General features: G+C 49.7%; 6 protein-coding genes across 9 annotated transcripts in view; 4 read left to right on the top strand and 2 right to left on the bottom strand.

Annotated features, from left to right (window-relative positions):
• Positions 1 to 2,194, top strand: part of LOC108928134 (titin-like) — a 125,926-nt gene extending 123,732 nt beyond the window's left edge. Inside the window, exons 158-160 of the mRNA XM_029256930.1 lie at positions 80 to 236; positions 358 to 681; positions 797 to 2,194. Coding sequence (XP_029112763.1) covers positions 80 to 236; positions 358 to 681; positions 797 to 846 — 531 coding nt within the window. The 3' untranslated portion in view covers positions 847 to 2,194. The remainder of the gene's footprint in view (positions 1 to 79; positions 237 to 357; positions 682 to 796) is intronic.
• A 642-nt stretch (positions 2,195 to 2,836) lies between these two features.
• LOC108928144 (collagen alpha-1(XIX) chain-like) lies at positions 2,837 to 6,057 on the top strand. The gene is made up of 7 exons (XM_018741931.2): positions 2,837 to 2,918; positions 3,164 to 3,269; positions 4,799 to 4,896; positions 5,071 to 5,145; positions 5,455 to 5,499; positions 5,822 to 5,848; positions 5,962 to 6,057. Exons 2-7 carry the CDS (start codon positions 3,188 to 3,190, stop codon positions 6,055 to 6,057), a joined length of 423 nt encoding a protein of 140 aa, XP_018597447.2. The 5' UTR covers positions 2,837 to 2,918; positions 3,164 to 3,187.
• Positions 6,058 to 6,130: 73 nt separating this feature from the next.
• LOC108928727 (acetylcholinesterase collagenic tail peptide-like) lies at positions 6,131 to 9,108 on the top strand. Its single transcript, XM_018742798.1, has 9 exons — positions 6,131 to 6,298; positions 6,383 to 6,409; positions 6,486 to 6,530; positions 6,607 to 6,642; positions 6,727 to 6,807; positions 8,057 to 8,153; positions 8,405 to 8,526; positions 8,737 to 8,856; positions 9,030 to 9,108. The coding sequence occupies exons 1-9, from the start codon at positions 6,176 to 6,178 to the stop codon at positions 9,045 to 9,047; spliced, it is 669 nt and encodes a 222-aa protein (XP_018598314.1). The 5' UTR covers positions 6,131 to 6,175; the 3' UTR covers positions 9,048 to 9,108.
• Positions 9,109 to 9,180: 72 nt separating this feature from the next.
• On the bottom strand, positions 9,181 to 14,434 carry plekha3 (pleckstrin homology domain containing, family A (phosphoinositide binding specific) member 3). Of its 3 annotated transcripts, XR_001965688.2 has the most exons (9): positions 14,076 to 14,434; positions 13,126 to 13,242; positions 12,271 to 12,426; positions 11,835 to 11,971; positions 11,276 to 11,446; positions 11,121 to 11,164; positions 10,733 to 10,854; positions 9,988 to 10,167; positions 9,181 to 9,253 (listed from the first exon to the last, which is right to left on the bottom strand). XR_001965688.2 is itself a non-coding variant. In XM_018742755.2 (8 exons), the coding sequence occupies exons 1-8, from the start codon at positions 14,113 to 14,115 to the stop codon at positions 10,043 to 10,045; spliced, it is 912 nt and encodes a 303-aa protein (XP_018598271.2). In that variant the 5' UTR covers positions 14,116 to 14,434; the 3' UTR covers positions 9,510 to 10,042. The 3 variants fall into 3 exon arrangements, 2 of the variants coding, with proteins under 2 accessions (XP_018598271.2, XP_018598283.2); XM_018742755.2 differs by lacking the exon at positions 9,181 to 9,253 and having other exon boundaries at positions 9,510 to 10,167; XM_018742767.2 differs by lacking the exon at positions 9,181 to 9,253 and having other exon boundaries at positions 9,510 to 10,167; positions 11,318 to 11,446.
• Positions 14,435 to 14,919: 485 nt separating this feature from the next.
• On the top strand, positions 14,920 to 17,011 carry fkbp7 (FKBP prolyl isomerase 7). Its single transcript, XM_018742809.2, has 4 exons — positions 14,920 to 15,147; positions 15,633 to 15,784; positions 16,237 to 16,364; positions 16,708 to 17,011. The coding sequence occupies exons 1-4, from the start codon at positions 14,945 to 14,947 to the stop codon at positions 16,867 to 16,869; spliced, it is 645 nt and encodes a 214-aa protein (XP_018598325.1). The 5' UTR covers positions 14,920 to 14,944; the 3' UTR covers positions 16,870 to 17,011.
• Positions 17,012 to 17,760: 749 nt separating this feature from the next.
• pjvk (pejvakin) lies at positions 17,761 to 20,254 on the bottom strand. 2 transcript variants are annotated; one of them, XM_029256703.1, is made up of 6 exons: positions 20,044 to 20,254; positions 19,641 to 19,836; positions 19,413 to 19,554; positions 19,140 to 19,257; positions 18,138 to 18,281; positions 17,761 to 18,066 (listed from the first exon to the last, which is right to left on the bottom strand). In XM_029256703.1, exons 1-6 carry the CDS (start codon positions 20,249 to 20,251, stop codon positions 17,765 to 17,767), a joined length of 1,110 nt encoding a protein of 369 aa, XP_029112536.1. In that variant the 5' UTR covers positions 20,252 to 20,254; the 3' UTR covers positions 17,761 to 17,764. The 2 variants fall into 2 exon arrangements, with proteins under 2 accessions (XP_029112536.1, XP_029112535.1); XM_029256702.1 differs by lacking the exon at positions 18,138 to 18,281 and having other exon boundaries at positions 20,044 to 20,251.
• Between the last annotated feature and the right edge of the window lie 1,825 nt (positions 20,255 to 22,079).

Genomic DNA, 22,079 nt, shown 5'->3' with positions numbered 1-22,079 from the left:
TTTCTTCAATATTTATTGGGATTTGTACATACAATGCATACAAACCATTCATACATCTTTTTTTTTTTTTTTTTTGTAGATCATCTCTCAAGGTGGAAGATATGATATTTTTGAAGAGGATGGATTTTCATATCTTGAGATCTATGAAACTGAGGTTTCTGATACTGGGGTGTACAAATGTATTGCCAGCAATTCTGCTGGGTCCTGTACGTCAACCTGTCGTGTCACCATTCAAGGTGAGATATTTTCAAGGACCACGTGTAAGAAGTAATCAAAACATGGATAGAAATGCATGAAATGAAAACTTAGTTTCTTATATATGTACATTAGAAATATTTTTATGTTCCTCCGTTTCAGCATTCAAGGAAAGCAAAGCCATTCAGATAATTGATGAGAAAGAGGCCATCCTTTCCTCGCATGTGAAAAGAGAAGTGAGGGAACAAACCGTTCTGACTGAGGAATCTTCCAGGAGGATGGTTAGAGAGGAAGGGTTTTCTAGCATGACAGTCCACTCTGCTGCCTCTATGCAGGAGGCTTCGTTCAGCAGCTCCAGAGTGGCTGAATCTCAGTTCGAATCCATGTCTGCTACAAGTACATCCTCTGTGACTTCGAAATCCATGAGCTTCACAAGTATGATGGAGGAAATGACGGGCCAAAAAGTCACTTCACATAGTCTTCAGGGTGAGGCTGTGTACATTTCAACCTTTCTTCATGCCTAGCAATCATACTGCATTATCATATCATCTTCAGTAAACTTGATGTCTAACCCTTTTTCTACGAAATTTGCTCCAATTAGGCACAACAAAGAAAATTGAGGCTCTCTCTGAAGACGTGAGCGTAGATTAAGTCTGGTTTGGGCAGTAGGCTGGTGAGAGAGGAGGAGAGCAGGAGGTTCCACACCAAAACCATCAAGGTCCTCACCATCTCTATGATGTGAAGCAAAACGATGATGGGCCTGACATCCTCAACCTGTCCGCTGAACTTGGATTGGCTCCTGCTACAGTCAACATCAGGCGCAACAACAAGATCAAGAAAGAACTTTTTCTCTTCCTTCACACCTGTATTTATTTCTCCTTTTTTTTTTTTTTTTTTTAACCTGCTTGACCAGTCAAGGTTGCAGTGAACCCTCCATCAGTGCCTTCTTATTTAATAATTGAAAAACTGAAGACTTATTGTAAATATTAACTATTTTTGTACCAAACCTGACATTAACTTATGCCAAACTAGACTAAACAATGTTGAAGTGTAAGATGTTAAAATGTGCCATATTGGATAATTATTATTACTTTGGATTTTTGATTGGTTTTTCTGTGACATGTATATAATGTATATAGCCGAACTTAACGGTTATGGAAAAGGTATGCGTTGCTATATTTATGGCAATATCAACCAGAACAAGTGGAAGTAAACGTTTAACAGGAGAAAGTTCAATGGAAACGAATACCCTGAAGAACCTGGAACGAAACGATGCGCCTCAACAATAAGTTGAAGTCTTAAGATTGCCTCAGCAGGTAGAGAGGCTCCCTGTTGATGTTGCACGAAGTTGCAGAGACGGCGCTACCGGCTGTGTGACTGACTGCGTGTGTGTGCAGTAATAACATGGTACTCTGACGAATTTCTAAGCGATCGTAAGACCCTGAGTGCTGTTTGCATTCTACCCTCATGTAAGCTGCACAACTGGGCCTTGTGTTCATACGAAGTACCATGACGAAGTGTCACGAGCTTTTAACGGAGAGCCCAGGGTGCGAGCGGCCGGCACTCTGAGAGCAGCGTTATTGTAAGTGCACGCTTTCTGCCAACGGGCTGCCTGATTGACGGCGAGGGAAACGAGAACACGACCTGGCCACGGACCTCTCGCGTCATTCAAGTACTTCTTTGCAGAAGCAGTGCTGCCTCTTGGAGGATTGCTTGGGTGCCACGTATTCGTGTGTGTGCGTGTTTCTGCGCGCGACCTTTCGAACGTCTGTGTGTTTGTGTGTCCGTGTGTTAGCGTTAGAAGTTCACCTTGTCAGTAGTCAGGACAGCTCTAGAGCGAACGCACTGCAGAGACACCGCGAGCAGCGTCCAACACACTAAACAAATGCATTAGTTGCATGTCCTGAAATTTGATTTTATTGAACCTATTAATGTAGCTTAACCCTATATGAGCAACCTCCTTGAGTGTTATCAGTTTAATAAAGCATGATTTGAGCACCACAAAGTGAGTCTTCTCTGAGTGAAGCTTATTCATGAAAGGAACGAGTGTGGCGACGCAGTCAAAGATATGCATTAAAATCTGAATTAAAATACAAAATGCAGCGGGCAGCAGTGCGTCACAAATAGACGTGTTGCAATTGTTCATTAAACTTTTGAGCAGTTTCATTTCCAGCGTGACATGCAAAGTACATTTCTAGTATCGTTAATTTTTTGACACTTGTTTCCTGGAGGGTTAGGGTTAGTACCCATTCATAAAGCAGGGTAATTTTTACGGCATCAGCTAAGGTAAGTGCCTTGGTCAAGGGCGTGACTGCAGGAGGAGTGGGCTTTATTCACCTTTTTGGCGAAGTAACTCAAAGAAAGTCATTACTGTTGCTGGCGGAGAAAAAGACAGAAATAAAAGACAAGGTTTTACGCCAAGGAAAGGAGCAGGTCAAATAAAAATGCTGACCAGTGTCTCGAACAGACCGGCTCCTCTCTGGGCTTCTTAGGGCCACACCTTCCCCAAAAATGTAGTAAGTATTTATTTTCTTGGCACGCAACTCGGGAAGTCTTCCAAGGGCAAAAGCCTGACTTGCATTTCCTTCCCGACCGAGAAAAGCGGGCTTCGCTCTGCGGGTTTGGCACTTGTTCTGAGATCGTGAGAGAGAGCGGAGGCTCACGGAGGCGGAGCCCGTCATACGGCCGCAGAGGCGAAGAGACCGCGGCAGCCGAGCAACAAGGTAGGTGAGCCGTGCCCTTTCCCCAGACGGGTCTCCACGTATCGCGTGTAACGAGCATTGGGAAATGCAGCGTAAATGCACCACGACTGGTAAACGCAGCGTAAACGCACCACGACTGAAACAGCACACGGAGAAGAAAAGCAAATGCAGAAATAACCTTGTACCCTGATGTAAACACAATGTTTACATCTTTTGTCAGGATCTGAAAGAAGTGGTGTTACTGAAGTGTGTTCTGGTCATTTTAGACACTTTTTTAGGTGTGATAAGTGATGACTGCAACGATCCAGCTCCTCTTCGGGTGTGCGGCGGTGCTGTCAGAGCAGCTGCTGGCGACACACTTCTTTGTTCAAGGTGTGAAATGTTCATGTGTGTTCTCAATAAGTGAATGTTTGCTTTGGTATGTTGGTCAAAAGACACTGCCCGACGGGGTGGACACGTCTGAAGAAAAGTGATTCTCCCCCATGTGGAAGAGCGGTGTCCCGAGAAATAAATCAGGGCCGTTTTACGCTTCGTCTCGGAACGGAAGAAGCTGTGCAGAAAACGCACATTTCAGCCTTTCGGTCAATTTAACGGAACTGCGCTGGTGTTGCTGCCAGAAAACGCCGTGATGAAATGCACAGCTGGCAGAAGCGAGTGGCTCCCTGTGCCCTTCATCACCTAGGGAGCTTCCGTTTTACCCGCTTTTTAATCACCTTACTGTGAGCTGGAGGACGACGAGGAACAAGTACTTATCTGCTGAAACTCTGATTTCCGATGGATTATAAACAGCAGCGCAGCACCAAACTGCATTGCTTTTACCATGATAAAGTGTATAAAATGTTGAAATATGTTTTTCTTTATTTATTGTATGCAATTTATGAACAGCACAGGATCACAACAGAGGTACAGACTGAGAGACTGCGCGCACACACACACACACACACACACACACACACACGGTACAAGGTCAAAAGGTTACAATGTATAAGAGATGTGCTCATGTAACACCTTCTCATAACTTCCAGAAGGGTATCCAGACATTCCAGAATTCCTTGGACTTGTGATGCAAATGGAAATTCCGCTGAAATTCCACTTAATTTTATATAATGTCATATAGTTATGAATATTTATTAGTTTTTCCCTGGTATGATTTTGGACACACTCCAAGTGTTCGTTCACCAAGAGTCAGATGAGCAGCACTTGAGCAATTTAGTGTTTTCAGGTGCAAATCTGGGGAACAGCGCGTGTTCAGATCGAGTGTATCGCAGTGCACCGTAGTGACTCCTCCTTTCATACACCACCGCTATTATTCCGTACAAAACCATTCAGTACAACAGCTATTTTACTTCCCCAACAGGTATTTTACTTACTGCACACCGTGTTTTCCGCTCTGCGCAGAACACAGACAAAAATCCAATAAAATGAATTCGTATGATTCATAATTCCGGGGAGGGCTGAGCCGGTGCACCGAATGCGGTACTTGTCCTGTATGGAGGGGAGAGGGGCACCGATGATCCTTCCTGCAATGTTCGCTATCCGCTGTGGGGACTTGCGATCAGACACGTGAGCTTTTCTACACTCAGTTACTTACAATGATTTACTCATTTGTACTGTAGAGCAGAATATAGGATGTGCAGGGCACAGATGAATGGATGGAAACATTAAAGGACAAGGCAAATAATGGTCTGCATAATAATACAGTATATTATGTTGTGTTATCGTTGCCATGCATTAAGATCTTCTGGCATTTTAATGACACATTTTTTGTGTCTTCTTTTTTTAAAGTACTAGATTTGAGCTCCTCGCAGTGGCATGATTTCATGGAAGGGGTGTACCTGGAATGTCAGGACACCTCTAGGTTGAAATACCTTTAGGAGACTAATGAAATGCTGTGTTCGAAGACTGGGCCTCCAGATGTGAACCGCGCATCAGCAGAGCATGGATCATTGCTCCGCCTCCACCGCCATTTCCCCCAAAGCGCCCGAAAGCGAGATTCACGGTGAGCGGAAATACCAAAGAACAGGTGCGTGACACCTTTTGCCATCGCCTAGTAACACGAATTTGCAAAGCTGCTGTACCACTGAGAACTGAGAGGGGCTTTACTGAGGCTTCCACCAGAACGGTGCTGCTGTTTTGTCGCCTCTGAACTGCTTACTGTACAATATTTCCACAGATAGCAAGTGAAGAGCCTGGTGCGGATCATCATCGAGATTCGCTCCGAGAAACGTACCTTCACAGCCGGCCCTCGGTGAGTTTCACTGAGCGTGTAGGTGTCGGGGCTGCGGCGACACTGTGGGCCTGGACACCGTTAGAGTAACATTATTAGAGCAACGTCATTAGAGTAACGTTACCAGAGTAACATTACTACAATAATGCCATTAGAGTGACATCATTAATGTTTAAGAGTAACACTATCAAAGTAACATCATTTGAGTAACATTATTCCTCTAACGCTATTATTAGAGTACTGCCATTAGAGTAACGCTTTTAGAGCAACGTTAGAGTAACATCATTAGAGTAACATCATTTTCAAACATCTCTGTTGATGTAAAAGCAGATCTATCTAAGAAAGAAGGACCTGGCTGGACCAAAGGGAGAAAAGGTATGTGGTGCTCGCACTTTGTCTTTTTACGTCTACATTCTTACTTATTTGACAAAACAGCTTATAGTAATATCTGAGCCATTTTACAGCTCTAAGCTGGAGTGATTTCAGGGAAGGTAAAGCACCTTGTTCAAGCTGCTATAGCAGGAGTAGGAAATGGGAGTCAAACAAACTACCCTCGGGTCAAAAGTCCGTGTCTCTATTCTGTACACGACCTACTGCCCTTAACTGCTGCGTCACCAGGATGCTACTTTGGACGTTACCGCATGAATAATTAAAAAAAAGTAATGACCAGTGACACAGAATTTGTCTTCTTTCTAAGGGGAGTAGAGGACTGAAAGGGGAGACGGTACGTTAATACAGCATTAACTATTAACACATGCATGAATGATCAAGTTCACGAGTGGTTACTAATAAATGTGAGCTACACATGACTCGTTCAGAGAAACCGATTCCTTGCAGGGTGTCCCAGGACCAATCGGAGCCGAAGGAATCGGTGGCCCCCCTGGTCTCATGGGACCTCCTGGAGAGAAGGTCGTCTTTGTCATTATGCGTTGACTTGTTATCTCATATGTAAAAGTTGGAGCTCCTTGTAAACAGTATGCTGCAAGGGCATGGGATAAATATTATTTCCCCAGGAACATTTCCAAGTGTAATCATTATTATCATTTATATCATGTTGTGTGCATGCGTTCTCTTGGTATTTTTGTGTTCGAATTTCTTCAATCCGAAGGGGCGAAAGGGCGAACGGGGATGGGTTGGTTTCTCCGGAGACGTCGGACCTCCAGGAACACGTAAGGTACAAGCGCCTCCTCTACACCACGATCGTGTCAACGCTCTCGCCGCGTGCCATGTCCTTGTAACCCAACGTCTGCTTTCACAGGGGCTCAGGGGACGGGACGGCTCTAAGGTAACCTCGAGCCGCGATCCGCCGCTTCTCAGAAAGCACCGCTCCACACCACGATATTATATCATTCCGTTCGCAGGGTGAAAAGGGGCAGAAAGGCGAACACGGGCATCGGGGCGACGAGGTAAGCGTGCGTTCAACCCAACGGGATCTTCTGCGGCTCAATTCCAGATTTGCGTCACCCTCTTTGCTGCCGACAGGGTTCTCCCGGCGACGCCGGATCTCCTGGAGCCAAAGTGAGCGTTCCGGTGCATAAGTGCGCTCCATTCAGTCTCCACGTTCTGCGTTTGCCACCAAGCTCCTTTCGTGACTTGTGACAGGGTGAGAGAGGAGCGAAAGGAAAAAAGGGGTCTCCGGGTGCCAGAGGAACACGAGGCCTTCCTGGGAAAAGGGGGAGAACGGTGAGCAGCTCAGCGTTCGCTCGGAAATACCCCTCAGTAGCAGCGAATGCGAAGGCAAGAGAACGGGAGCGGAAAGACATTTAAAACCATTTATTTGTAAATAATACAGTTAGAAAACATATCGAAAGGCTTTATGTCAATCGCTGTAAAGAACGGAGCCGAAGTGCAGCGCAACAACGTCTCGACGTTCGCAGGTATGGTTATGTAACCCATCGCAAAATATTCTCCAACTGTGGAGCCAAAGGCAACTGGTGTCGAATGAGAGCAATAGCTTCGTATTTTGTACAAGTAATATTTTCCTTGCCCAAAATTGCTCGTTTCCAGGCGCCTCTCTTTGGAGAACAATAAGACGACTACTTATAAGCTCCTTCCAGGAAACTTCGGTTCCCCGTCGTCCGAAATGCGAAGAAAAGATACTTTTAGATATGAAACAAGTCGTACTTTGTCCCAACATGTCACGCGGAAGCAAATCGACAGTATCAGTAGCAATTTAAAATATTTCATAGTTAATAAACAGGTAAAAATGAGAATTTAGCTGCTGCTTCTCACAATTTTCGCTCAACATTTCCCGGATATCGAATGTTCCGCTTCCGGTTTCCGAACCCGTGTCCTTTCCTTTCGTGTGCTGCTCCTTTTTCGAGCTTCTTGGACGATTCGATCGGCTGCCCTTCTTACGCCTAATCCCGTCCAGTTCCGTCAATCAATCACATTGATAAATCCCTCCTTTTCTTTACCTCCACCTGCTCTCCGACGCTTGTCGTGTTGCCCGTAGCCACAAGTCTTCTGTCGATCTCGCAGTAAACACTAATAAACGTGTCTGTCTGTGGAAATGTGACTTTTCTTCAAAAGATCATTGAAATATTTACTTCTGCTTATTTGCTATAACGGCAAATACCTGTACCGATGAGTCTTTCCATATATAATTTGTGTAATATAATACTTTTAAATGTATTTTTCCATCTATACTAACTGCATACATACTGTATAATACAGGATAGTAGTTCTATAGTTTTACAACAAAGCTTTATATCTAAAATTTTGATACGTGCGTTATCTGTGTGTTTAGCATTCATTTTATTAGCAGACGCACAATCAATCAGTGAATTATTTACATTTTCCTCCTCCTGGGCCCTTCGCTGAGGGCTGAGCGGGTGAAAAAAGGGTGGCGTTCAGTGATTTTCCTGTCGATCGTTACACTAACGGTGTTTTTCACCTGTTCCTTCTGTTTAACCCGAATCCGCAACAAAAGGGAGCAAAGGGAGACAGCAGGGTCCCCGGCCCCCGGGGGCACACAGGAGCCCAGGGGCAGCAGGGCCCGACGGGAGAGCCCGGCCTTCCTGGACAAGGTCCTGCCCGATGTCACTTTTTCATTCGTGATTAAAGTTCAGCGGGGTATCATTATCACGAGGCCCCTCTTGTGATTAGATTAGACCTGAGATGTGCAATTATGGAATTAAGACCCCAGCTGGGAAAGGGTGCGAGGAGATGCTGTGGCTGTAAACCAAGGCGTCTCTTTACAGTGCCGGACTTCAAACTGCTGCATGACTGATTTTACTCTTGAACATCTGGGTGTTCAAAGCTCTTGCTGTGCTTGCAGTGCACATTTTTCCAGGACTGCAAGGGGAAAAGGGAGCAGTGGGACCCTCTGAAAAATGCAACTGCACCTGGGCAAATTCATTTGAACCCCCAGCCAAGCCGACCTATGGTCAAGTCCCATCTGTGAGTATCACAGGCCTAAACTCATATGAGTTCATTCTGCCAGCGAGGAAGTTCGAACAGGGAGCAGAAAAATTGATTTAACCCAATAGAATTATATTCATTTAATCTGAGTTTTATAGGTTTTCATGTCCCTTCTCATTTTCATACCTAAAAACGAACATGAGAACTAAAGTACAAAAGTATTTATCTCGTTTTCCTTTGTTTTAACAGATCTATATCGTGAACGACGAGGCAGAGATGTCTGAGCTGAGATGGGAGAACGTCATTGTTCTGAGAAGAGACACCCGCACTCTGTACGTGTACACAGGCTCTGCCTGGACCGCCGTGAGGGTGAGCCAAGGCTCCTTGTTATTGCCACTCATCATGTCACAGTTGCTACTTCCTTACCTTTTGCTGCTTCTCACTCACTCTCTCTCACTCTCTCACACACACACACACACAAAACCTTTCCATCTTCCAGCTGCTGTATCTCACATCTGCCCACTGATTCTTTTAACTCACAGGTCTCGCCGCCTTCTTAGAGGAACATGGACACCGTCTGTGCTCCCCCCTTTAGAAACATCAAGATACACAACACCTGCAACCTTTATTTCACGCATTACAGCATGGATATCAAACTCAGTTCCACAAGAGATTCTTACAGGCTGAGTTTGTCTCCAGCCTTTGTTCTTGAGTCTCCTGTTGTGCATGAGTGGACAGTACGGCGAAGCAACGTGCTGCTACATTCCTGTGAGAGCAACGTGGACAACAATGACAATGAGAGCAAAAATAATCTTTATATATACACATTTTCCTTTTATATAAAATTAGCTTTTTGGTTCCTCATGTTATGATCATCATCACTCTGTGCAAAATGTAAAGAAAAATCTCTGCCTGCGTGAGTAAAGAAAAGTCATGTGGACGATGGTAGAACTTGCTGTTCATCTCATCTCCAGCTAATGTTTACCTACCACTTACAGCCAAAAAACACCATGTTCATATTATACATTTTGCCTCATCTACAATATGTACCTTTGTTTAGAGAAACTAACAAATGTCTGCTACAGTAACAAGACCTCTTGGACTCGATGTTAAGGCAAATATAATTTTACATGGTGGCTTGAATCAACAGTGTGATCGCAACATTTAAATACACAACATGCCTGCTACATGACAACACATTAAGCACTGGAGCATTCCAATCATGGGAAGAAGTACAAAACAAAGAAACAAACGTGTTCACATTGGTCCTTGGCATGATATCTACACATGTGCTAAAGTGTGACCCATCATACTGTCTACAAGTTTCAGGCAAAAATACTTCATCCTCATCTACTGAAACACCACCTCTTCTGGATTCTGTCATACTGATAAATAACAAAAATACCTGGAAGAGTACAAACATTTTGAGTTTTCTTTTTTTCTTTTTAAAACATGACTGCTAAAGTGCAAAGGAATCCTTCATCAGGAAATAATACGCACTTCCTGGGAGGCAGTGGCTCCCCACACAGTCCACTTCAAACTAGCAGAGCGGCGCTCAGAGCGACGGAGGTGCGACGGAGGGGTGCAGCTGGGATGATGCCCGTGAACTGGAGCGCGTCTCTTCCGGGATGCTGTCTTTAGGACCGCCGTTGACATTCGCTCTGGGAACCAGGCCTGTCCCTTTACAAAAAAAATGAAACACATCAGTTTCAAATTCAACAGCTTTGACCAACCCGTTCGTTAAATACACAAACAAGATTGAGAGAAGTAGTGCATCTTCGCAGCGGAGATGCATTCTGCCCATTTCCTGGCACTTCGGAAAGTTTACCGTCTTTTACCCATTACCCACGTTCCCTTCCAAAGCTTCAAAGCCACATTTCACGAGCAGAGTCCCCATTTTGATTAACGGAAAATTAACAGAGTTCTCTCACATCAATAAAACAAGAATGAGCTCTGACTCTACACTGACATTTATTCATTTCGCAGACATGCATCTCAGATTAAAATGCAGGGACTTTGCTAAAGGCTGCCTCTCCACGCGAGTCCTCTGGAGGGAAAAAAGTGGCTGCCACTCGGCCAACTGCGAACCAGCAATAGGAAGGAAACAGAACTGGGTTTTAATGAAAGCAGACACACGCGAGCCCAGCGCTGGCACTGACAACACGAGGAACGGCGACCGACGTCACTTAGCGAACAGGGAGCGGCACTGAGGGAGAGAAGTGACTGAGACGAGCTCACAACGTACTGTCGCTTTCACAGGGAGACGCGTAGCCGTCGCTGTGCGACTCTGTCTCCGAAGAGGTACGGCCTCGGCGCTGAGAGAGCCTCTGCAGGGAAGGCAGGGCCTTGCTGGGCGAGTGGCTGCTTCTGTGGGTGGCAGGCAGACAGACTTCCTCTCAGCCCCTTCAACTCAGTCACACACGAGTGGGCCTCATCCAAACACACTCAGCGTGCCCTTTTCCCCACATTCTCTCACATTCACTAAACCATGAAGAAAACCAGTAAGGACACTTCTCTTTTACCAATTTGCTAGGCGTGTCTGCTGTTTACACACATTGTACATTTAGCACAATGTAACAAGATAAGACCATTTACACAGGCACGTACGCAGAATGCAGCGTTTCCCGAAATACCTGTCAAAACTGTAGGTGCCGGGATGGCTGATGGAGCGCTTCATCTAAAGGATGAAGACGAATGAAAATTAGTGGCCGTAAACACTAATATGCACAAGCAAGAAAGACATGGAGAAGGGTCAGCATGCGGGCGTTTTATAAAACGTGTACTTCACCCGGACCATCTGCACGGGGGACGGAGAGAGCGCCGACATCACCGTGTCTGGAGGGTTGAGCTGGAACATTTCTGTTTTGAACTTGGCGTTTGCAATCTTCATACATTCTTCTAACGTCTTGATAAAAGTATTGCAAGTGGCACTTAACAAAGAAGAGGCGTCATTCATGTTCTGAAATGATAAAGAGAACGACAGTTTAAATCATGGTGGCGGGGCTCAGCTCCCTGTAAGCTCTCAGAACTACTGATGAAGATGTTGAGTTGGCGTTTGGTTGGTTTGTTGCTCATAACTAACTACCCAGGAGCCAGCTAGTGCTCCAGGGTAAGAACTGCTCAGAGCTGGAAGACATTCTCTGGGACTGAGACACTTCAACAGCAGGTGGCGTAGTGCTTACAGCTGTCACTTTTTGCATTCACAAGTTCTTGGTGAGAATCGACCTCCTACTGTAGTGACCCTGATCAATGTACTCACTGAAGTGATACAGCAAAAACTGGAACTCAAGCCAGATAAATTGCGGTTGAGAATGAGAACAACACATAAACACGGGCGTGCCTGTTACCTCAGTGCTGGCAGAGGGATGAGCGCCATCCTGCTCCACACTCTCCTGTATGGTGTGAACCTGTTGCATGAGCAGGTCACAGTACAGCCGCAGCTCAGACATCTTTGTTTTCAGGGACTCTGTGGTTTCTGTGATATCTAATGAAAGAAGAGGGCCTGCGTTATGCCTCTGAGGCAAACGTTTCACAAATATGGGTTTAAACTGAGATTCAGTTAACAAAAGACAGCAATCTCCTGCCCCCCCATAGCAGTCTCACATCATCTCTTTAGTCACACTGAGACAAAAACACAGGAAATGAGATGGAAGAGGCTGCTGGAGATAAACTACAGTACAAACTGGGCACTGCGGGGCAGTCGCCTACCGACACTTACTTCCGCTCGGGCCGTCAATGGATCGGCCACGTGACAAGGTAACGACGCGCCTTAACGGTCGGTACCTTTCTCCTTCCTCGTTCTGTTGTCTATCAAGCAGGCCTTGGAGCTGCCCAGCGCGACGAGCCACGTCTGCCTTTCTGCAGCGTTCACCGCCTTCACGTAAAAATGCTGCTCTCCCGGGATGATGAGCTCAAGCCTCGCGCTGTCAGTGGGGTGAACTGGCACAGACGGATAACACGCAAGCGTCAGGGACGTGGACGAGCGGACAGAAACGAAGGCATCCACGCGTTGCACTTACAGAGCGCAGCAAAGACACTGCACTGCTCACACAGTGTGTATCCTGCAGTAATACATTTACTAAAGTGTCACCGGCCCCCAATCACCTATTCATATTTAGCGTCACAACTATTCCTGCAAGTAAGCGTACTCTTTGCATAGTATTTACATTTATTTATTTACCGCGTGCTTTTCTCCGAAATGACGTACATCTCAGAAAACACTACAAAAGTACATATCAAGAGAACATCTGTACGCAGACACGACATGATTCTCGAGTAGTCACGTTTGTACCACAGCACCACGTGAACCAGTACAGATCACACAAGTAGCTGCTCCGTACACACAGTGCATCATACTTTCTTCAGACTGTTACTTTGTATTTGCCACTTTAACGCTGTTCTCTTACAGCAAAGGTGCCTCAGAGAGTTGATTTTAAATGGAAGAAATATTTATGTTGACATTTAATAAACAGAGATGCTAGCAAAAAAGACAAAAGGTTTCAGCGAACGACTGAAAAAAGTAGCAACGACAGCTAGCGGGGACCGAATATGAACGCGACGAGCGTCGGGGGTAGAGCTGCGCGAAGGTCCCTCCGCCGCAAACCCCTACGCGCCGTCCGCCGCAGAGCCCCGCCTCACCTTTAATCTCGCACACGGACATTTTTATGCTGCCCTTGCTGCCCTTACACACGTCGTCCTGCGAATCGTAGTAGGAGAGGATCCCGTTGTCCAACACAAACCAGCGAGGCTGCCATCCTGCAACAACAAGATTGCGTGAACAAGACGGCGAGCGACAGGTTTCACGCCCTACTAACCCACCGTGCCGCGGTGTCTCTCGGTGTCTCGCACCAAGTGTCGCTCTCGTCTTGGTCAACGTCACTCGCGTCGTCGACGATGGTCGCAAAGGTCACCTTCGCTTCGTCACGAGTCGAAGTTCACGCGGCAGCGGGAGTCAATCTATCAGATTCTATGATTCTATCAGACTATGTGCACACAGTCGAGTCGGGCCCTGGCCTCATGTGCCCTGGGTGGTGAACTACAGCAGGTGATCCTTGATGGACACCATCATGATGATCATGACCATCCGTCCGTCGTCGTCAAAAATCGCGTAGAGACAACGATGAACCGGAGCTGAGAGGACACAGCCTGGTCACCGAATGGAAGGACATCATCGGTGACATGACACATCACATGTCATGTCATCAGGTGATCGTAGACTTGTCTTAGAGATCATGATGGAGAGGAGGTGACAAGACCCCGACGATGATGTAGAAGAAGAAGAAGAAGAAGAGCATCGAGCGGAGATCAGAAACGCCGGGGCAGAGAATGAACTCAGATTATATTTGAGACAGCAGTGCATCAATTATTATTACTATTGTAATTGTACAAGAGGCGCAGCTACAGCAGCAGCAGCAGCAACATCATCATCATCAGACATCATCTACGGGAGACCAGAAGCAGAGCTGCCAGAGGAGCAGCTGAGCCTCAGGTCGAGCGCGCGCACGCACGCACGCACAAAAAACACAAACACACACACACACACACACACACACACACACACACACACACACACACACATGATGATTTACCAGTGATGTAGTTCGTCCATTTGTAGAGAATTCCCTCCATGGTTTTAGAGAAATTGAAATGAACAGAAAATCTCCCGTCCTTCTTCTTAGCTACTCGGCTAACAACACTAGACTAGTACTAGTCCACAGTACACACTCTCTCTCTCACTCACTCACTCACTCACTCACTCACACTGTCCTCCACACCAGCGAGCTAAACGCCTAGGGGCTCAACTCGACCGAGGGATGCAACGGAACGCTACGAAGCTCTTGGCCGCAATCCTGTCGTTCATTTCTTATGGCGTTTGTGAAGCTACATCATGGATAAACTAAGACACGAACACTCCGATATGCTGCTTCCACCCTCTGACCCTGACGGCCGCTTCACTTCCTGACGCATAAAAGAAACCAATCAAAATTCGGCGTTTCTTGATGGACGTGTTGCCCTCAAATCAGGAAGCGGGAGGCGAGACCTGACAATTTAAAGACACAAAGTGCGTCGTGTCCGTTTCCTTTAAACTTCGGAACAACAATTTAGTGAACTTCCCCTATTAATCAAAGGAGCAAATGAGAAGCAACGAAAACTTGATTGACGTCTTGCGGCCAAATCAGTAAGAGGGAGGCGGGACATCGAACAAACGATCGCCTGTCGCCTTTAAAACTTTGAAACAGAATTGGCAACTTTATTCTAAAAATGGCATATTTCCGAACAACGTATTCATTCCCAACAGCACACACTTTGAATAAGCCGTACGCGCTGTTAATGGTGGAGAATTCTGTACATACATATTTCAAACTTGTTTAAGTGGGCAAAGGGGCGGGGCGAAGGTGGAGCCAGGCCTGTGACGTCAGTGTGTGCCACGCGTACAGCCGCGCGCTGCGGAACGACGATGGAGGCTCGTGTCCTCGCGCTCTTGATGATGCTGTCGGCGTGGAGCCTCGCGGCCGAGTCCACGGCCACGCAGCACGCGGACGACCTCAAGGTGGAGGTTCTGTTCAGTCCGCACGAGTGTCCGCGGAAGAGTAAGAAGGGGGACCTCGTGAACGCGCACTACGACGGATACCTGCAGGACGGCTCGCAGTTCTACTGCAGGTGACCTGCGCTCGGCTCGTTACGACGATGTTGCGTGTACCGGGCGGGCGGAAGCGCTGGTTCCACTCAGTTCGTGGGCTCTGCCGCGCTCGAACGAACCCGTGGCTCCAATTTACGGGCAGCCTCTGTCACTTTGGATCCGAACGGTCGCGGGTTCGAATCCCACACCCGGGTCACACACAGCCACAGGTGTAGTGCCCTTGAGGCTGAGCAAGGTACCGACCCTGGATCGCTCCAGTAAAAATGGCCTTGGACAAATGAGTCACTGTAAACTGGTGACTCTGATTGCCTGTGTGTGTGAGAGAGTGAGTGAGTGACAGGGAGAGAGAGAGACCTGATGTGATGTCCCTATCCAGCCTGTACCCTGGGATAGGCTCTGGACCACCGTGACCCCGCAGTGCACAAGTGGTTAATGACAGTGTGTTGAACAAAAACAACTGACCGTTTAACACACACACACGGCGTCTGTCTTGTGCTCCGCGCAGCCGCTCGGACCGCTCCGGACACCCGCAGTGGTTCGTCCTCGGGGTGGGACAGGTGATCCGAGGCCTGGACGAGGGCATGAAGGACATGTGTCCCGGGGAGCGGCGGCGGATCACTGTACCGCCTGAGCTGGGCTTCGGGGCCCAGGGCAAAGGTGCGTGGGAGCGGGGAGCCTCTGCGCTCATGATGATGATGATGATGATTATTAATAATGATAATGATAAGCGTACCGTACGCTGAACCGGCGTCGTTCTTCCCACGCAGATGCATGCACTAACAGCGCGGTTTCCGGCCTCCGAGGAAACGCTCCCAGTAACTAACCTACAGCACGTGTGTATGCGCTGCGGGAGGGACACACCTGCTTCTGCCTTCTGTACTCCGTGCATCCTGACTTGTATGTAAACCTTTTTTCTCTCTCTCTCTCTGTGTGTGTGTGTCCTTCCGCGGTACGTGAAACATGCATGGGTTGGCGATCCTGCAGGACTTCTGCTGAAATGCAGCTAAATTACACCTTAGTCTGTGCTGTTACTATGGAAACACTGTTTACATAAACATGTTGACATTTTTCACCCCCCCGCACACGCACCACGACCCCCGATGGATCAGACAAGGTCCCGCCGAACGCAACGCTGGTATTTGAGGTGGAGGTGTTCTCCGTGTCCAGAGGGCCTCGCAGCATGGAGGCCTTCAAGGAGATGGACCTGGATGCGGACAGGAGCCTGACTCCGAGCGAGGTAAACGGTACACGTGTGGTAAAACGGGGACCGTGTCCGTGGGCACCGGGTGGCGTCGTGCTTACGGCCGCTGTCTCGTAATGTGCTTCCCAGGTGAATCTCAGCTCCACCTCTAGTGCCCTTGGGGAGGGTACTTACCTTCAGTGGATACAGTAAAAATTACACTGCTCTATAGGTGGGCAAATCGCTGTATCCGGATCAATATTTAGAACGTAGCCAAATACGGCTGCTAATTGACGAGTTAAAAAGTGTCATACGGGCGAATGTGAGTAGGAGCGATGAGCAGCATCTTGCAGCGGATCTTCACGCTCACAGCCCTCCTTTCGCGCCGCTCCTTCTCCAGTTGAGACGGTACCTGAAGGCCGAGTACGAGAAGGGGGGCAAGCGGAAGGAGGAGTCGTTCTACGACGGCATCATCGACGACGTTTTGCGCAAGAGCGATCGCGACGGCGACGGCACGATTTCCGCGGCGGAGTACAACGTGTACGAGCACGACGAACTGTAGCGGCGCCGAGACCGGCGTCGAACACGTTCCCGAGCCGAGTCACGCGGACGCCTTCGGAAGAATAAATGCCACTAAAACACAAACCGTTTTGTTTGTGTAATTTATTTAGCATCTTGTGAATGGCTGCAATATTTATTTTCATAGTTTGGTAACATGTTAGAATGTAATTAATAAAAAGAATAATACACACTTGTCTTGTTTACCGTGGGTTTTTTGTCCAAAGCCCGAACTTGGGAGAGCATTTTCGCAACGGCGCACAAAGCGGCTCCTTGTGTTACGAACTTACAAGGATACAAATGTTTCTGGTTTCTTCCGAGCTGTCGCTTCTCGCTTCTTTTGCCGAAATGTGCGGCAGGGACGCGTTACCTGCGTTTCTACCCCGTAGCCGACAGGTGGCAGCAAAGAGCGCCCAGGTACCCAGGGGGTTCAACTCCCACCCACAGTGTGTACCGCTCCCGAGTGGCGCTGATCGGTAACGAGTGAGGAACGTTGCGTGATGCGTGTCGCTCGCCATGTGTCGACAAAGGGGTAAAAGGCAGTTACGGCAGTGTAAAAAGGTGCAAAATGAGGTGAGGGGGTGTCGCGGGGACGCCGTCCTCCGAGCTGCTCTCTGCACGGGGAGGTTGCGGGTTTGAATCGCCATCCGGCTGTAGTACCCTAAAATGGCGCGGTAAAACTAGCCGGGTGGTAAACGAGTGTAAGTAGCTCTGGAGAAAAGTGTCACGCTGATGTGTTTGTGTCACAGGAGCCACTTTTGCGCCGTTCCTGCGCTCAATTATTGATGTGCCGCGTGAATTATTCGTGGTGGAGACGCGCCGTCAGGAGGCCGTATGCTGCCGCTCGCGGAGATACCGGGGTGGGATCGCTCGCTCGCTCGCTCGCCCTTCCCCCCCGCTCAGCGCAGCGTCTTGTGCCACAGGTCGAAGCAGGGCACCACGTGCAAGTGCACGTGCCTCTGGCTGTGGGCGGAGCACTCGAGGCAGCCGTACACGGTCTCCCTGCGCTGGTGGCCCGTCCCGCACACGGCGCACGGCCCCTTGGGGATGCTGTGGTTGAGCAGGTTGGCGCGGGCGTGCGCACCCTCCCTCAGGTAGGCCGTGGAGACGTCCGTCGTGCTCGCCGCCTTCTCCGAGTAGTCGGTGACGGGCTCCTCGCTGTACCAGTCCGAGTGCGCGAGCTCGTCGAACGTGCGCTCGTCTGGGCGCGAGGGAAACACGCAGGTTGGCGCAGCTCGGAAAGGGTCGGACGCGGCGGTCGAGGAGCCCCACCTGCTCGAAAGGGATTTCCGTACACGATTCCCGAGAGGAACCTGCGCAGCCGCCCCACGGACACGCGTGCCATGAGCCCCCTGAGCCGCTCCCGCCTCGGCTCGTCCTCGAAGCCCCCGGGGGAGTCGGAGGTCACGCACAGGTCTCGGCGGGTGGGTTGGGGGGTGAGAGAGAGAGAGAGGGAGAGACGTGACTGCGTTGGCACATCCCTCGCGTGTGTGTTCCGTCAAAGTTGACACAGTGGGCAACGAACCTATCGGTGACTCGCTTCCCCTTCCCTCACCTCACGGGCAGCGCAGAAGTGAACTGTTTCACACGGATTGTTTCCCCATTTCTCTAGAACATCTTTTCAGCGCAGAGTGTGGCTGCTACACATTTACAGTTATTCATGTAGCAGATTCTTTCTCCAAAGCAACTTCCAGTGAACTCTATGTAGTGTTATCAGCCCACACACCGTATTCACCTGGGTAACTTACACTGCTAGATACACTACTTATACTGGGTCACCTATTCGTACATCAGTGGAACACACACACACACACACACACACACACACACACACTCTCTCTGTGTCACTCACACACTATGGGTGAACCTGAACAGCATGTCTTTGGACTGGGGGAGGAAACCAGAGCATGCAAACTCCACACAGGCCGAGCGGGGATCGAACCCACGTCCTCTCGCGCCACCCAGGCGCTGTGAGACGGCAGCGCTACTCGCCGTGCCGCCCTCTGCTACGCACTGTCCTACACGCTGTCACGGTGTCCCGCTGCTCTTTCCAAACATTTTAATTCATTACAGCTGCGTCAGAGACGCCGGATGAGGGACAAAACGAGGGACGTCCCCCCTGTGAACTTCCCTCCGCGGTGGACGAAGCGAAGGAGCCGCGAACGGAACGAGTTACGGACGGAGTGTCGCTCGGCCCACCTGCGCGGGAGGTTGTGACACCTTGCGGCTGTGAGCACCCAGGGGGTCCAGGAGAGACGGAGAACATTTTCTTACCGAGTCTCCCGTCGAGTCGCACGAACAGTTCGAAGACGCTGAAGGCGATGGTGGTGTGCGCCGGGATCACGATGGCCTTGTCGCGCCCTTTCGGGTTGCGGTCGTCATCGAGCTGAAACTGACAGGCGAGGGACACGGACTCACTCGCTGCCTGTGCGCACGTGTGTCTGTCTCTCTCTCTCTGTGTGTGTGTGTGTGTGTGTGTGTGTGTGTGTGTGTGTGTGTGTGTGTGTGTGTGCGTGTGTGCGTGTCCCTGCACACACAGACACTCACCCTCATGGTCCTCCCTCGCACCCCTGCGTGCACGCTGAGGGAGCACTGGCGTGTCGTGCGGATGCTCTCCACCACGACGGCCAGGACGACGCGCCCGCTCTTGCGTGACTGGCGCACCAGGCAGTGGTCCGTGTCCACCTTCCTGAGGACGTGAGCGGAGCGGCAGGGTCTCGAGCGGCTGGACACGCACAAAAACGTAAACGCCGCGTCCAGCATGGAGACGCCTACCTCGTGCTGAGCTCCCTCAGCAGGGTGGGAACCTCCACCTCGTGCTTCGTCACGACGCCGAAGGAGGCCTTGACGGCGATGGAGTCGGACCCGGCGACGTTGACGCCCACGTCGCTGCCGAGGTGGTTCCCGAGCCGCCCGCTCAGGGACACGTCCGACTTGTCCTCGTAGTTGAGCAGCTGGTAGGAGGAGACGCCTGCGCGGCACAGCCGCTCTCCTTAGTGTCTTGCCGGGTCACCGACATGGCAAACGTTACAAGCGCGGCGGTCAGAGCCGCTGGGTTCGAACCTCCCTCCCTCCCTCCCTCCCTCAAGGTACTTAGCCGAGAAACGAGCCGTGTGCGCGAAGCGGTGTGGGGCGTGCGACGCTGCCGTCGGAGTGCGTTTGTGTGCCGAGGCGCTACCTGCCGTGATCTCCTTCTCCCCCAGCAGGATGTCCTTGAGGGAGAACGGCGTCGACCCGAACTGGCTCCTCCTCCAGAGGCGCCGCCTCCTCTTGGCGACCAGGCTGAGCGGCTGGTAGCGGTCGGCTTCGCTGAGGCTCGGCACGGCAACCAGGCGCCCCGTGTCGCCCACCTGCTTCACAAAGTTCTTGGTGGCTGCGGCGAACATGCTGGCGACGCCTCGGGGCTCTGTCCCCTGTCCCCGGTGCCGCGGAGCCGCGGCCGCAGTTCATGAATAATAGAAGGAGTGTGTAAGGGGATACGGGCCTGTGTGCGTGCGTGCGTGCGTGTGTGTGTGTGTGTGTGTGTGTGTGAGAGAGAGAGAGAGAATAGTGTTTCTCACCATGTCTGCTTGTTTGCTCTTCTCCTGCAAGTAAGAAATGCGGGACTTGGGGACAGAAGAGGAAACGCTGCACAAAGACACCCGAGACACTCACCAAGTCCCCCTGCGGGAGATGGACGCGCACCGGCCGTCTCACGCACTCGCACAAGTCACAGCACCTCACACACAACAGCACAGGGTCCCCATTTAACTCTTGACAAAAGTGCCACAAGTTACTTTTTGCTGTGTGTAAACCTACCCTTGGACCAGGGCACCGACTTAACAAACAACCAAACAAAGAGAAGCACATGGAAATTAGTGACACCTGAGTAGCTGGACAGTCATGAGGCTCCAGGACCCAGAACATTTTTCAGTGACTGAAAACAAAGATGCTTCCTGACCTATTTGGACAAAAACTGCTCGAGATTTAAGCTCCATCAATGTTTTCCGTTCTGTCGTCACGTGTGTTTTTTGGACAGATGTGCGAAGGATGTTGGGGGGCTGAGGAAAAACCTCGAACCGCAAACATGTTAGGACAGAACAAGGCCCTCGGGAGGCGCTCTTTCTGGAAAAGCTGTTCTCATCATCGTTCTAACGCATGGAGGGGTGTCCTGAGCCAGGAGCACACACGCACGCAGAGTGTAGCAGCTCGGAGAAGTGTGTTTAGAGCCCAAGGGGCCCACGTGCTGCACACAGAGAGAAGCAGCAATGTGCTCACAGCACAGCTCACAACAGAGCACAAGGCCACCTGCAGGGGGCGCTATGACTCCCTGCAAACTGTACGGTTCACATACAGTACAAAGTGTAACATGTAACCCTCAATGAGTGTGTCTGCTTTTCTTTACCGTGTCTGAAATGTGTGGTACACACCCATGTACAGTATAGTACAGATACCTAGAGTACACACACACACACTGTCTGAAACCGCTTGTCCCGAGCGGGGTCTCGGCGAGCCAGAGCCTAAACCCGCAACGCAGGGCGAAAGGCTGGAGGGGGAGGGGACGCGGCCAGGACGGGACGCCAGTCCGTCACGGGGCACCCCAAGCCGGACTTGAACCCCGTACCCAGCTGAGAGCAGGACCCGGCCAAACCCGATGCACCACCGCGACCCCTCTACCTAGAGTATAGTACACAGTTGCCTTAAAGTGCAGTGAAAGTCATCAGATGTAGTCCCTCTCTCGCCTGTTTCACCGTGTTTTGCTTTCTGTCACCGTTACAGAGGGAAAAACACGTAAAACACACATGGTGGCTGCGGAGGGCGGTTGTGCCACATGTGGCTCTGAATGATCCCCCCCCCCCGCAGGGCTGTGACACCTCCCACCCTAAAGTGACGAGGCCCAGGAACAGGCATTCGGGCGTGTTTACGCTGGAAGGGTCCGAGCCGGAGACTCCTGAATAAATAGCTCACGGGAGGTCAGGGGTCAAAGGCCAAACAAAAGCTCCTGCAAACGTGTCCAAACACCAGTATTCATGAAAGCATGGTAAAACCCTGGTAAAATTCAGTTCAAGACAGAGCTCTGGGCAAAGGCAAAAGGGCAAAGAAAGAAAGAAAGAAAACTGTTTACTCCAGACTGGTGTAACACATTATCAGTGCAGTTATTAAAATGATCATTTTGCCTCCCGACCACAGAGAGAAGGAGCACAAACCTCCCAAGTGAAAGTAAAGAGAGAAAAA

Source organism: Scleropages formosus, chromosome 12, assembly GCF_900964775.1.
Source record: "Scleropages formosus chromosome 12, fSclFor1.1, whole genome shotgun sequence".
Lineage (NCBI taxonomy): Eukaryota > Metazoa > Chordata > Actinopteri > Osteoglossiformes > Osteoglossidae > Scleropages > Scleropages formosus.
Note: the sequence above shows the minus strand (reverse complement) of the source record. Positions and strands in the feature narration are given on the sequence as shown.